The sequence below is a fragment of the Acipenser ruthenus genome, chromosome 6 (genome assembly GCF_902713425.1).
Source record: "Acipenser ruthenus chromosome 6, fAciRut3.2 maternal haplotype, whole genome shotgun sequence".
NCBI lineage: Eukaryota > Metazoa > Chordata > Actinopteri > Acipenseriformes > Acipenseridae > Acipenser > Acipenser ruthenus.
Window position 1 is genome coordinate 42172665 of NC_081194.1, and position 13636 is coordinate 42186300.

Consider the following 13636-nt stretch of genomic DNA (forward strand, 5'->3'; position numbering starts at 1 on the left):
TGCAATGAAGAAGGCTAGTGTGGATGTAGAAGACAATTGCACCAACAGAAAGAAAGCCTTTGAATTCATTAGGCGTGAGGCAGAAGTCCTTAGACATGACATCAAGGAATTAGTGGATCAAGGTTCATCTCTATTTTCGCTGATGGGATCACAGATAATGCCATCATTGAACAGGAAACTGTGCTGGTTAGGGTTGTCAGTGCAGGAAAGCCCTATACAGTGTTGTTCCACTGGAGCACGCACATGCATTAGGTGTCCTAGATGGTATTGTTAACAGAATCCAGAAGTTGTCTGTGGATTTGGCAGATTTAAAGTCTCCCAAAAAACAGGCAGCTGTTATGAGAGTTGCAAAAGGTGGCATTGCAGCACTACTAACAAAGGATATTCAATTTCTGCTCCCATTCCAATGTGTAGCTCACAAGCTTCAGCTGGCAATTCTAGATGCAGTGAAAAACTGACCTGTCATTGCTCAGTTTGAAGAAACTCTGAAGTGACTTTTTAAATTTTACTGGAATAACCCAAAAGGAGAAGAGATGCAAAAGAAATTGCAACTGTTACAGATTAAAATGTTGCCCACTTCAGCGATATTAAACAGGTACGATGGATCTCAAGCAAAGCAAGAGCCTTGAATGCCATGCAGCAGAACCTGTAGGTTGTGGTTTTGCATTTGGGTCAAGTTGGCAGTGGCTATGGAGTCAGCAGCTAAGACAAGGAAGTTTCCTTGCTGAACTCACTAGTGTCAAATTCATTAAAACAGTCTAAGAGATATCCTAGAGCCAGTATCCCGTCTCTAAGAATTCTTTCAGTCTAATGACCTACTTTTGCTACATGTCCAGTCTGCAGTAGAGCAGTGTGTCTTAAGGTTAATAGAAATGAATAATGGCTCGGTGTACACATGCAACAGTTTCTTAAGATGTATCACCGAGAAGAAAGAAAGTTTGGGGATGATTCAGCTGAGACCAAGTTGTCTGGTCACTGCCCCCCAGTGGCCAGTTTAACAAGTAATGTTAGACTTATTGACAGCATAGTGAAATACATTGATGAAAGGTTTTCCAACTTTAACTTCATGACAGCTGAGGGATTCAAGGTTTTTGACTACATGTTGTGGCCAGAAAGTAGAGAAGAGCTCAGCTCATATGGCAAATCTGACATTGAACAAATCCTTTTCACTGAGGGGGAGAAGGCTGCAATTGTGTAGGAGTTTAGTGGACTTAAAGCACGTATGAAAAACTTCAAGCACAACAGTATACCAGTTCTGTCTGCATATTCTACCATGCTGTCAACAAAGCCTCCCGCTCTGAGCAATACCTTGAAGCTGGTGGAGATGATGTTTACATTCAGTGTGTCAACAGCAAAAGCAGAACATGTGTTTTCAACCATGAATGTTATCAAGAGCCCCTTATGAACACAGCTTAATCAGGACAGATTTGATGCACCTTAAGATTGAGGGGCCTGAATTTGAGGAGTACGACCCAAGCACAGCTATCAAATACTAGCTAACTTCTGGTGGCACCAAGCATGTGAAGGGACATAAGTAACTCCAGCCCACGGTGGGTGAAGTCTTATGTCGTTTGAATTTTTTTAGATTCATTAATCTATTTTTTGTTTTGCCATGTGTCATGCACAAAAATAGATGTGCTTAGTTTTTGCAAATATATTTGGACTACTTTAAGTTTTTTTGCTTTCAGCCTGGATGAGCGCAGCAATTTCAGCTAACTCCCATGGTGGGTGAAGTCTGACGTAGTTTGAATGTTTTTAGTTTTTAATTAATATTTTGTTTTTGCACAGCAATTTCAAGTATTCATTGTTGGTAGTCAGAAATGCTTATTTTGCCAGGTATTAGTGAACTCCTGATAGTCAATTCAGCTTATTGTCACCATTTTAGACCAGTCCCTTGGAAGTGATATTTAGCAGGGTTGATTGTAAGTTGAACATTCTCTATGTAGCCTAATTGATGTAATTTACTGCAGTAACAATATTATGTGTTAGTAAACATTTTATCAAAAACTATAATATATGTTAAAGAAAATTCAGAATTTCTTTTTTTTCTGAACAAAACCAGGCCTTCCTACTTGCACAAACTGACATTATTGCAAACCAATTTCTTCGAATTCAGGGAATTATAATAGAGATACTTCACATCCCTCAACACAACACAGTTGCTGTGTATAATCTTTCTTAAAAGAGTGTACACGTCAAATCAGAATCTGCAAAATCACCATATGCACAGATCTATCTATTGACTGTATTCTACACTGATACTTATTATTATTCACTACACCGTCTTGACATGCTAGGAATCACGCAGGAATAGAAAACCTGCGTCAGCAATGTAGGAAGTTCATTTTATTTCGATGCAAATGCCAGAAGTTTTCATTGTGTGTTATTTGTTCGGTTTCATTCTTTTTGACCCAGAGTATGTGAATAAAAATATCAAAGCAACTGTTATTATGTTGAAATATATATTTCAGTAATACCTATACCACAGAAGACAGCAGTGGTAATTCATAATTTAATCCACAGTAAATAACAGCAAACTCCCTCCTGGCTGGCCTCCCTGCGTCCGCCACCCGTCCGCTCCAGCTCATCCAGAACTCTGCTGCCCGTCTGGTGTTCTCTCTGCCTCGCTTTGCCCACGCTACTCCACTACTCTGCTCGCTCCACTGGCTCCCGATCACCGCTCGCATCCAGTTCAAGACTCTTGTACTAGCCTACAGATGCCTTGACCAGTCTGCACCCAGCTACCTCCAGACCCTCATCTCTCCCTACACCCCCACTCGACCTCTCCGCTCCGCCTGCACTAGAAGACTAGCTCTACCACCGCTACGCTCCCCTGCCTCCAAAGCCCGCTCCTTCTCCACCCTTGCTCCGCAGTGGTGGAATGACCTTCCTACAGATGTCAGGACTGCCCAGTCCCTGACCACATTCCGGCGCCTCCTTAAGACCCACCTCTTCAAAGAGCACCTGTAGAACTCCTCTGTTTGTATCCTGGGACACTATCACCCTTCATGTAAATGTGCTTTATTTTGCTCTTATCAGCCCCTATTTTACTGCATTTAATCCTGTACTTCAGAATACTGTAATCTGCCAAGTTTTTAACCTGTAGTACTTTGTATTTAATCACATCCTGATGTAACTATCACTATTTAATCATATCCTGATGTAACTATCACTATTACCTGCTGTATTATTGCATTGTGGTTTTTCAAATTTGTACTTTACTTGAACAAAAGTTATTGTATTTCTTGCTCTTATTGTATTACTTGTATTGTAACGCTTGAAATGTTTTTGCTTACGATTGTAAGTCGCCCTGGATAAGGGCGTCTGCTAAGAAATAAATAATAATAATAATAATAATAATTCAAATAAAAAAAAGCTTATTGGTCAGCAGCTAAAATGTGCCAAGCAACACACACAAGCACACAAACTTCAGGTGGCTGTCAGGTATTATTATTATTTATTTCTTATCCAGGGCGACTTACAATTGTTAAAATATATCACATTATTTTTACATACAATTACATTCTTTTTTTTACACATTATTTTTACATACAATTACGCATTTATACAGTAGGGTTTTTACTGGAGCAATCTAGGTAAAGTACCTTGCTCAAGGGTACAGCAGCAGTGTTCCCCCACCTGGGATTGAACCCAAGACCCTCTGGTCAAGTCCAGAGCCCTAACCACTACTCCACACTGCTGGCCGTATAGGTTACATATGTTAGGTTGAAAGCATTTCTGCCATTTTCCTAGAAGAGTGACAAGTTTAGTTACGAATCACCCTCTACTGTGTATCTTGAACACCTACTTGTTTTCTTCCAGGAGAAATGGGGAACCTCAAAATGGAGTACACTGAGGGGAAGGTCCCAATGCCAAACGAGGACACCACCTTCCACTATGTCGCCTGGGTAACCCTGCCTATAATGATGGCTCTGATTGCAATAGTCACTCTTCTCCTGATCAATCAGAAGAAGCAATGGATACCTGTGCCCTGCTATAGAGCTCCTACAAAGGTAGCTGCCCTCTTTAAATACTTCAAGTAATTCCCTTGTAACATTTAATTTATTGGACATTGGGAACTGCGGTTTAATATTTATTATTCAATGAAAACTCCTTTGTTTTTCTGGATTCTTGTTATTGGACACTTTGGAAATGCTGGTCAACAGTAGCTAAATGCTACTAAGGTTCATATTCACTGCATAATCACATAATTGAGTAATGCTACAGTCTAAATGTAATATGTCCAAAACTCTGTTGCTAGGATCCTAGACTGTACTACATCTTCCTAACCATTAGATGCTGACTGACCTACAGCTATGGACAAATGTTTTGCATCACCTAGAATTTTAGGATTTAGACAATTAAACAACTATATGAACATAATTTAGATATTTTATTTATCATGTAATTCAAGAAACTACAAAATGATATTGCAAAAGTATATGGAAAACTAAAGTGGTATGTAATTGAATATGTTAAAGTAACATTATTCAGCAGGTTTCATTCAACTTTATGAAGCAAAATGTGTTGATTATGTAGGGTGATGCAAAACTTTTGGCCATAGCTGTATACTCACTGCCACTGTTTTTTTTTTGTTTGTTTGTTTGTTTTTATTGTAGAATTGATTTAAAGGGTACATCAGCACTACATGAAAAATAAAACAAACTATCCCACCTTGCTGTTCCGAATGTATTTGGTCATTGTATAATAATCCGTATTTGTCCAAACATTTGCATAATGCTGCATTGCCAATGTCCAAAATCATTCTTCTGGAGCATCTCTTCTGAGCCAAAAAACTTGACTTCCGCATGTACTGTCAGATGTACTGGCGCATGCCCAATGAAGCGTTGTGTAAGCTATATTACCTCAGCGTGGAAACACACTAGTCTGTGTGACAAACATGGTCTGTCTAATTTTCCATAAGGAAGGAACTTGTACCTGCTTTCGTTTTGTGTAGTAGACATCTTTCACACTGTACATTTTATTTATTTATTTATATCTTAGCAGACGCCCTTATCCAGGGCGACTTAAAGTCGTAAACAAATACATTTCAAGAATCACAGTACAAGTAATAATACAATTAAGAGCAAGATAAATACAATGACTTTGGTTCAAGCAAGTACAAGTGTGACAAAATCCAAAGCTGATTTCAATTCAAATTTTCCTCAGCAACACAGTGTGGCTGTACACAGGGAATGTCTGAAATAACGCCAGACAATATTTCAACATCAGATAGTTCAGAAACTGATAGGGAGATGGAATTTGTGGCCGAATTTGACTTTCCCACTCAACGGTGTGTAGATGATTGTACATATGTTATCAGGAAATGCAAATGAAAACCAAATACGAAGGATGAAAAAATGCAATATTTATTTTTTTAGGTCGGATCATCCTCAAAGACCTCATTCCGAAAGGAAATACATTGTTTCAGAATCTCATTTGCTAGTTTATTTGACATGTGTCCATTCTGCAAACGTTCTGAATCAGCTGGAGCTATATCTAAGACTTTGGGGATGTATGTTGAAGTAACACAGTGCTGCTATAATTGTGGGTAGGTCCCTTCATTAGTTGGAAATGAGAACAACTCCATCTTGGTTTCTTTTCCCTGCAACCACTTACACAGCACAGATGTGTTTTTTTTTAATGCAACATTAATCATCATAATACATCAAAATACAACATGCAAAGGAAACATGTACAGTGTGAAAGATGTCAACTACACAAAACGAAAGCAGGCACAAGTTCCTTCATGCGGTACATGCGGAAGTTATGTTTTTTGGCTCAGAAGAGATGCTTGAGAAGTGGTTTTGGACATAGCAGTGTCGCATTATGCAGATGTTTGGGCGCATACGGATTATATTATACAATGACCAACTACATTTGTTACAGCAATGTGGGATAGTTTGTTTTATTTTTCATGTAGTGCTGATGTACCCTTTAAGTAATTTATATTAACATCACATTGATATAGAACACCTTGTACATATCACAGCAATATCTTTAACAAATGTTTTTAAAAAAAAAATTAATCTGCGTTATTCCTCAATTAAAGTGCTTTTGAAAAACAGTTAACACTAGTATTTATTGGTACACTATTAAATTCTAAGGAAGTTGCACGCTCACCAGTGCCATCAATCAATAATATAAACACACTTACCATTTTACTTTAAAGATTACAAATACTTCTGTGTAGTAATAATACAAACCAAAAAATAGTGTTCATATTGGTTTATCTCCGAGTTAGTCTTTGTCATCTGATTGGCTATTGATCTTTAGGGGTGATTTTTATCACTTTAAACAGCTTGTTCAATAGTAACAACGCACTGGATAGTGAAGTAAACAGCAGCTACGTTTCAACATGAATGTGACACTGACAGTGTGCCTCGTTCAACCTTGATCTCTGTACACCAGAAGCAGTTTTATTGAACAAGTATGTTTATTTAAATTTAAAGCAAAATTGCTTGTGTTGATGATTAGATATGATAAGTGTATTGATTTGGTTATCAAACTAACAAACCTAAACATTCTCAGACAACATAGAAAATCAGTGTTTTTCCATGGTCATAAGCCAGCTGGGGAGCACAGCTTGGATCAGCTGATTTTTTTTTTTTTAATCACAGTATCATGTGTTGGTATCCAAAATAAAAACTTCTCCTACAAATAGTACAAACCGCTGATGCATGAGTAGAGTGTACTGAAAGGCGATTTTAAAAAATATGTTGAAGAATGTTATACTACATTTTACAGTTTCTACATAATTTTAAGCAATTTAGAATGCATTTTGTCAAAATGTTTATCTACTAGTTGGCTCGCCATGCTACGCTGCACAAGGAGACCGCAGTTGAAAGCCTTGATAAGGCTTGATAACCTGTGGGATATTGGTATTTGTCCTAGCCTCTGTACTACCTTACTACAGTCTCTATGTATCTGAAGTTCTTTTTCTGTTTAAGTCTTTTCTGTAAACAATATAAATATTTCTGGTCTTGAATTTGAAATTGTAAATCCGCTGGGGAAATATAGAAATCCAGAATCCAGAAGTCTTAAAGCCAGTCTTTGCATTCCTCCTCCTTTTCTTTAAACAATTATTATACTTTTTTACTATAACACTTTATTTATAGCAGCTGTAATGTACCACAGCAGTGAACTTATGCTCAACTTTCTTTTGTTTTATTTGATTCTGATTTATGACATCTTTTCACTGAAGCTGTATCTGTATTATTGCCTTTGTGAGGGTTAATGCTGATTAGCATGTTTTCCTATTTCTGTTTACAGCCTACATGTTTGAACAACCAGCTGGTGTACGTGGACTGTAAGAAAGGCACAATGGTCCAGGTAGACAGTCCTCAGCGGATGCTGAGGCTGGCAGACCCAGACTCCAGATACAGCGGCTCCTACAGCATGCAAAAACAGAACAACCTGCAGGCAGACAACTTCTACCAAACAGTCTGAGGATCTACTGCACTGTCAGAAACAGAACATAAGTGACTTACCTGTTATCTGAAACACAAAAAAAAAAAAAAAAAAAAAAAAAAAAAGCATTATTATAATTGCGCATTTGCCACATGGATTGTATTGGGATTGTGAATTCATGACAGCTCTGGAATAAGACAGATTCTGTCTCCTGCAGCGTGTCAGAAAATAGCATTCCTGCTTTTCGTTGTGATCTTCTGACCAGTGTTTCAAAGAACACTGTGGCACCAAAGTTCTAAGTTACTAAAGTTGTATTTGCTTGTAATATTGCTGTGGATGGATCAGGCCATCAGTGTGGACGCTCAGTCTTTCAGACTGGCAGAAGGGGGTCTTGAATCAGGCATCTGGACATTGGCTTTTCTTGTTGCTCTGAACCTGCCTTTGACGGAGCCTAACCTACTAAAAGGACAATCCCTAAAGGATGAAGCAGTGTGACCTTTTAACCTTTGCTTGATGCATAATCGTAGACTGGAATCTTCGAAGGCCGCAAGCCTCATGTATTTGCGTAATCTGTACAATGGAGGGTTTACGAATAAAATAAACAATCCTTTTTTTTTTTAAATACAGAAAACTAGAAACATAACAAAAAAGGGTGTGTTGATGTTTAACATATAAACTATACTGTGTGCTGCTTATATTTTTCAAATGGCCAGTTTTTACCAGGACAGGTAGCAAAGGACTTGAGGCCTACTATATTATGTGTTTGATCACTGGATCCTGAAGCGACTGTACTAGAAGCAGCCTGATGACTTCCTAGTGTTGGTCAGCTTCAAATCGTTGTGTTTTCCGTGGGTTCTGAAGGTTGGAAGAACAAGATAATATATTTCCCTAAGAGTAAAAACAGAGACTGTTTTTTTTTTTATTATTATTTTTTATTTACTGGTTATGCAGACTTAGAAGCTGCTTCCAAGCTAGGGAGGAGCTGCTTAATTGTATATTACTCAAGCACCTTTTTTTTTTTTTTCTTTGAAGCTCATAAACAATGGAGATTATGCTTCTTGAAATGTTATCTTATAGGAATATTTGTGTAAATATCTTATGCTAAAACAAAAATAATATTGTATATATATATTATATATATAATTTTCTATGTTTTTTCCTGTTGAATGTATTTATAACTAAGAAAGAGAGATTTTATCTGGAACTGAAATAGCTAAACAGGCATTCCATATCGATGCTTGTGAGTTTGTGACAAAAAAGGAAGAGCATCTCATTCTACCTATGATTTTATTTCTGTGCCTTTAATTTGCTGATGGCTTGGCATCACTCTTAAAATGTTTTTTTTTTTCTAAAATATGTTAGGTTCCTTTGCATTGAAAGCTTTTAAAAGAGCACATTGCTTACACGTCAGCAGAAAGCGTGGCACTCACTGAATTGTTTGAACAGCATGGCTTCCTGCTAAAAATAATAATAATAATAATAATAAAACAAACAAACTGTTTCTGATGTCGAAACGACAGGAATGTTGTCAGAAATAAGCTGGGAGTTTGTGGTAGTTTGTCTAGGGTGTAACTTTATATTTTAAAAGTTAATATTGATTTTGACAGGTCTTTGCACTTTTATAAAGTAATTACCTGTATGTCATTTTTCAACTGTCTATCATAAAAGAAGTTGCCCTTTTTGCTAAATGTGAAAATAAATTGTACTTTGTTTTGTAGTGGAACTTCCAAGTATTGTTGTAAATACTTGGGTGGAACTTGCTGAAAAACAAACAAATCAATCTAATTTATATGACCTAATTTATTAATCTGAATAAATTGTTTATATATATATATATATATATATATATATATATATATATATATATATATATATATATATATATATATATATATATAAGAACAAAAGAAGATGTTCCTTGTTTGTGACAAATAACATGGAAATGCTTTTGTTTCTTAAGAAAAAAGGGGGAGGGGAGGATCAAAAATGTTGCTATAAGGGTTTTTTTCTGAACACACACAAATATAGTATCATCAGCTTCTGTTTTGATTGTTCTCCGGCTGTATAGGCAGCAAAAGAGAAGACAGTCATTCCTTACCAAACAAACAAAGATAATATTTAAAGAAAGTAAACTCTCCTGTTATCGTATATGTTGGCTTAGGCAAGTTATATTCTGAAATATGAATGGGATGTAGGACTTGGTGTAAAAATGTTTAGGTTTGTTAGTTTTTTTTCTTTGGAAAAAAAAGATTTTCCTACATACTGTATTCCTGATTGTGCTCTTGTAAAATTAAATGCAAATATTATTTCTAAAGGATATGTGGCACTTGGAGTTCCCTGCTGTTTTGCAGAATGCTTGTTTACTGTTTTCTTTTTTTTTCTTTTTTTTAACTGTAAGGCAATTTCCTCTATTTTGTTTTGGCTCTTGGCAGCACAATAAATAATTTAAAAATGGATATGTGATAGTTTTTTATTTAACTATTTATTTCATTTTCTATGTTTTTTTTTTTTTTTTTATGTGCATTCCAAACATTGAATGCCTGGAGAAGGTTTCCATGTGTCAACTCCAGGGACAAATAGAATAATCATAATTTTACTTAGACAAAAATACATTTCCTGTTATCAGCTACAACAGTGCATTGCCAAATTTTCAACAGTACATTCTCAGACATTTCACAATAGACTTCCCAGAATATTCTAAAAAACCTTATTATTATTATTATTATGAATTTCTTAGCAGACGCCCTTATCCAGGGCGACTTACAGTCCTAAACAAAAATACATTTCAAGAATCACAGTACAAGTAATAATACAATTAAGAGCAAGATAAATACAATGACTTTGGTTCTAGCAAGTACAAGTATGACAAAATACGATTCAATAACAGCAGATAACAGTGTCAGTTATAGTTACATCAGGATATAATTAAATACAAAATACTACAGTTTAAATAACACTTGACAGATTACAGTACTCTAAAGTACAGGATTAAATGCAGTAAAATAGGGTGCAGATAAGAGCAAGTAAAGCGCATTTAAGGAAGAGTGATAAGTGTCCAGAGGGAAAAAAAAGAGGAGTTCTACAGGTGCTGTCTGAAGAGGTGAGTCTTGAGGAGGTGCCGGAAGGTGGTCAGGGACTGAGCAGTCCTGACATCAGTAGGAAGGTCATTCCACCACTGCGGGGCGAGGGTGGAGAAGGAGCGGGCTCTGGAGGCAGGGGAGCATAGAGGAGGTAGAACCAGTCTTCTAGTGCAGGCGGAGCGGAGAGGTCAAGTGGTGGTGTAGGGAGAGATGAGGGTCTGGAGGTAGCTGGGTGCAGTCTGGTCAAGGCATCTGTAGACTAGTACAAGAGTCGAACTGGATGTGAGCGGTGATCGGGAGCCAGTGGAGTGAGTGGAGCAGTGGAGTTGTGTGGGAGAAGCGAGGCAGAGAGAACACCAGGCGAGCAGTGGAGTTCTGGATGAGCTGGAACGGACGGGTGGCGGACGCAGGGAGGCCAGCCAGGAGGGAGTTGCAGTAGTCTAGGCGGGAGAGTACCAAGGCCTGGACCAGGAGCTGGGTGGCATAGTTGGTGAGGAAGGGTCGGATTCTTAGTATATTGCTCAGGAAGAATCTGCAAGTGCGTGCCACAGTGGAGATGTGCTGGGAATAAGAGAGGCAGGGGTCCAGGGTGACTCTGAGGTTCTTAGTTGAGGAGGAGGGAGAGAGAGTGGTAGATTCCAGAGGAACGGAGATAGAGAGATCAGAGGAGGGGGAGGAGGGAAAGAAAAGGAGCAGATTTAGAGGGGTTGAGTTTGAGGTGATGCGAGTGCATCCACAAGGAGATAGCAGACAGACAGGTAGAGATACGGGAGGGGATGGTGGAGTCAGAGGTTGGGAAGGAGAGGCAAATCTGAGAATCATCAGCATAGAAATGGAATGAGAAACCATAGGATGCGATTAAGGGGCCCAGGGAGCGGGTGTAGCGAGAGAACAGGAGAGGACCCAAGACTGACCCTTGGGGGACTGCTGTTGAGAGAGGGTGAGGTGTGGAGGTTGCTCCACGCCAGGTTACCTGGTAAGTGCGGTTGGAGAGGTAGGAGGAGAACCAGGCCAGAGCAGTGCCAGAGATTCCCAGGTCAGCGAGAGAGGATAGTAGAATACAGTGATCGACAGTGTCAAAGGCAGCAGAGAGGTCAAGGATAATTAGGACAGAGGAGAGAGAGGCAGCTCGGGCAGAGTTTAGTGAGTTGGTGACAGACAGGAGGGCGGTTTCAGTGGAGTGAGCAGAGCGGAAGCCAGATTGGAGAGGGTCGAGCACAGAGTGGTTGGACAGGAAAGCAGAGAGCTGGCAGTGTACAGCCCGCTCGAGGGTTTTGGAGAGGAAGGGTAGGAGGGAGATTGGACGGTAGCTCTGGAGGGAGGTGGGGTCGAGGGTAGATTTTTTGAGGAGGGGAGTGATAGAGGCTTTTTTGAAGGCAGAGGGAAAGAGACCAGAAAGGAGAGAGGTGTTGAGAAGGGAGGAGATGAAGGGAAGTAGAGCATGAGCAGCAGCTTGAAAGAGGTGAGTGGGGAGGGGCTCCAGGGCACACATGGTGGGTTTGTGACCCTGGAGCAGGGAGGAGAGGTCAGAGTCTGAGAGGTGAGAGAAGGTGGAGAAGGAGGGTGAGTTAGTAGGGGATGCAGTGGGTGTAGGGGTTGGAGCAGGAGGGGTGCGGGGGAGGGAGAGGTGTTAAAGAGTTTGCGGATATCTGAGATTTTAGAAGAGAAGAAAGAGGCAAAGTCATCAGAGTAGATAGAGGAGGGAGGAGGTAGAGAATAGTTTACGTGGGTTGTTAGTGGAGGCTTGGATTACAGATTGAAAATAAGTACATTTAGCAGAGGAGAGAGGAGAAGGAGGAGAGGAGAGTGTGGTAAAGGTCTAGGGCAGCAGGGAGTTTGGTTCTCTTCCATTTCTTTTCAGCAGATCTCAGTGTGATTCTTGCTGAGCGGAGCGCAGAGGAGAGCCAGGTTTGGGGAGGGGAGGGGAGGGGAGGGGAGGGGCGAGCAGGTCGGGAGGTGAGGGGACAGAGGGAGTCGAGGGAGGAGGTGAGGGAGGAGAAGAGGGTGGAGGTAGCAGAGTACAGAAAGTTGTGAGAAGGAGTCGATAGGAGAGAGGTGAGAGAGAGTAGTGGAGGCAAGGACAGAGGGGGAGAGAGAGCGGAGGTTACGGCGAGAGGTGACAGTGGGGGTAGGAGGAGCAGGGAGAGAGGGGAGAGACAGAGAAAAAGAGATGAAATAGTGATCAGAGAGGTCCAGGGGGGTGACAGAGAGAGTGAAGGGGCAGCAGGCCCTGGAGAAGGTGAGGTCCAGTTGACGGCCAGCTTTGTGGGTAGGGGGGGATGGAGAGAGACAGAAGTCGAAGGAGTGAAGGAGAGGGAGGAATCCGGCAGAGTGGCTGGGGTTGGAGAGATGGATATTGAAGCCACCTAACAGGACAGTTGGGGTACGACAGAGAGGGGAGGGAGGAGAGTAGATAGTCGAGTTCATCGAGAAAGTGAGCGAGAGGCCCAGGTGGGTGGTACAGTACAATTAGCAGGAGTTGACAGGGAGAGGTTAGTTGGACAGCATGAAATTCAAAGGTGTTAACAGAGAGTGAGGAGAAGTCGGAGGGGACAGAAAAGAGTAAGGAGGGAGAGAGGAGAAGTCCAGTCCCACCTTCCCGTCCAGTGAGACGCGGGGTATGGCACAGGACGTAGAGAAAGGACAGGACGGCAGGAGTTAGTGTTATCAGGGGACAGCCAGGTTTCAGTGAGAGCAAGGAAATCGAGAGAGAGGTGGAAGGCAAAGGCAGAGATGAAATCAGCTTTGCTAGCAGAAGAGTGACAGTTCCAGAGTGCACCAGAGAGTGTGCGGGAGGGGGGGAGAGGCAGAGGGATGAGGTTAGAGGGGCTGGAGGAACAGCGGCAGAGAGTGGGCAGAGGGCGAGAGTATAGAACAGGGATGTGAGAGACAGTCATAGCAGGGCAGATGAGACAAATAGGCACAGTGGGAGCGGGGGGGGGGGGGGGGGGGGGGGTACAGACCTGACTAGTAGATGGCATCTTCCAGAGTGCTGATAGGTTTGGATCTATTCCAACAGCGTCTCAGTGCAGGCCTCCTCTCGCTGGACTCCCACAGCTAGACTCCCACAGCTAGACTCCCACAGCTAGACTCCCACAGCTAGACTCTCACAGCTAGACTCCCACAGCTAGACTCCCACAGCTAGA

General features: G+C 40.8%; 1 protein-coding gene across 2 annotated transcripts in view; it reads left to right on the plus strand.

The window, feature by feature from the left end:
• Positions 1 to 8041, plus strand: part of crim1 (cysteine rich transmembrane BMP regulator 1 (chordin-like)) — a 285572-nt gene extending 277531 nt beyond the window's left edge. For both annotated transcript variants that reach the window (XM_059025390.1, XM_034017044.3), the window contains 2 exons: positions 3823 to 4013; positions 7273 to 8041. In XM_059025390.1, the coding sequence (XP_058881373.1) occupies positions 3823 to 4013; positions 7273 to 7449 (368 nt within the window). In that variant the 3' untranslated portion in view covers positions 7450 to 8041. The remainder of the gene's footprint in view (positions 1 to 3822; positions 4014 to 7272) is intronic.
• The last annotated feature ends 5595 nt before the right edge of the window (positions 8042 to 13636 follow it).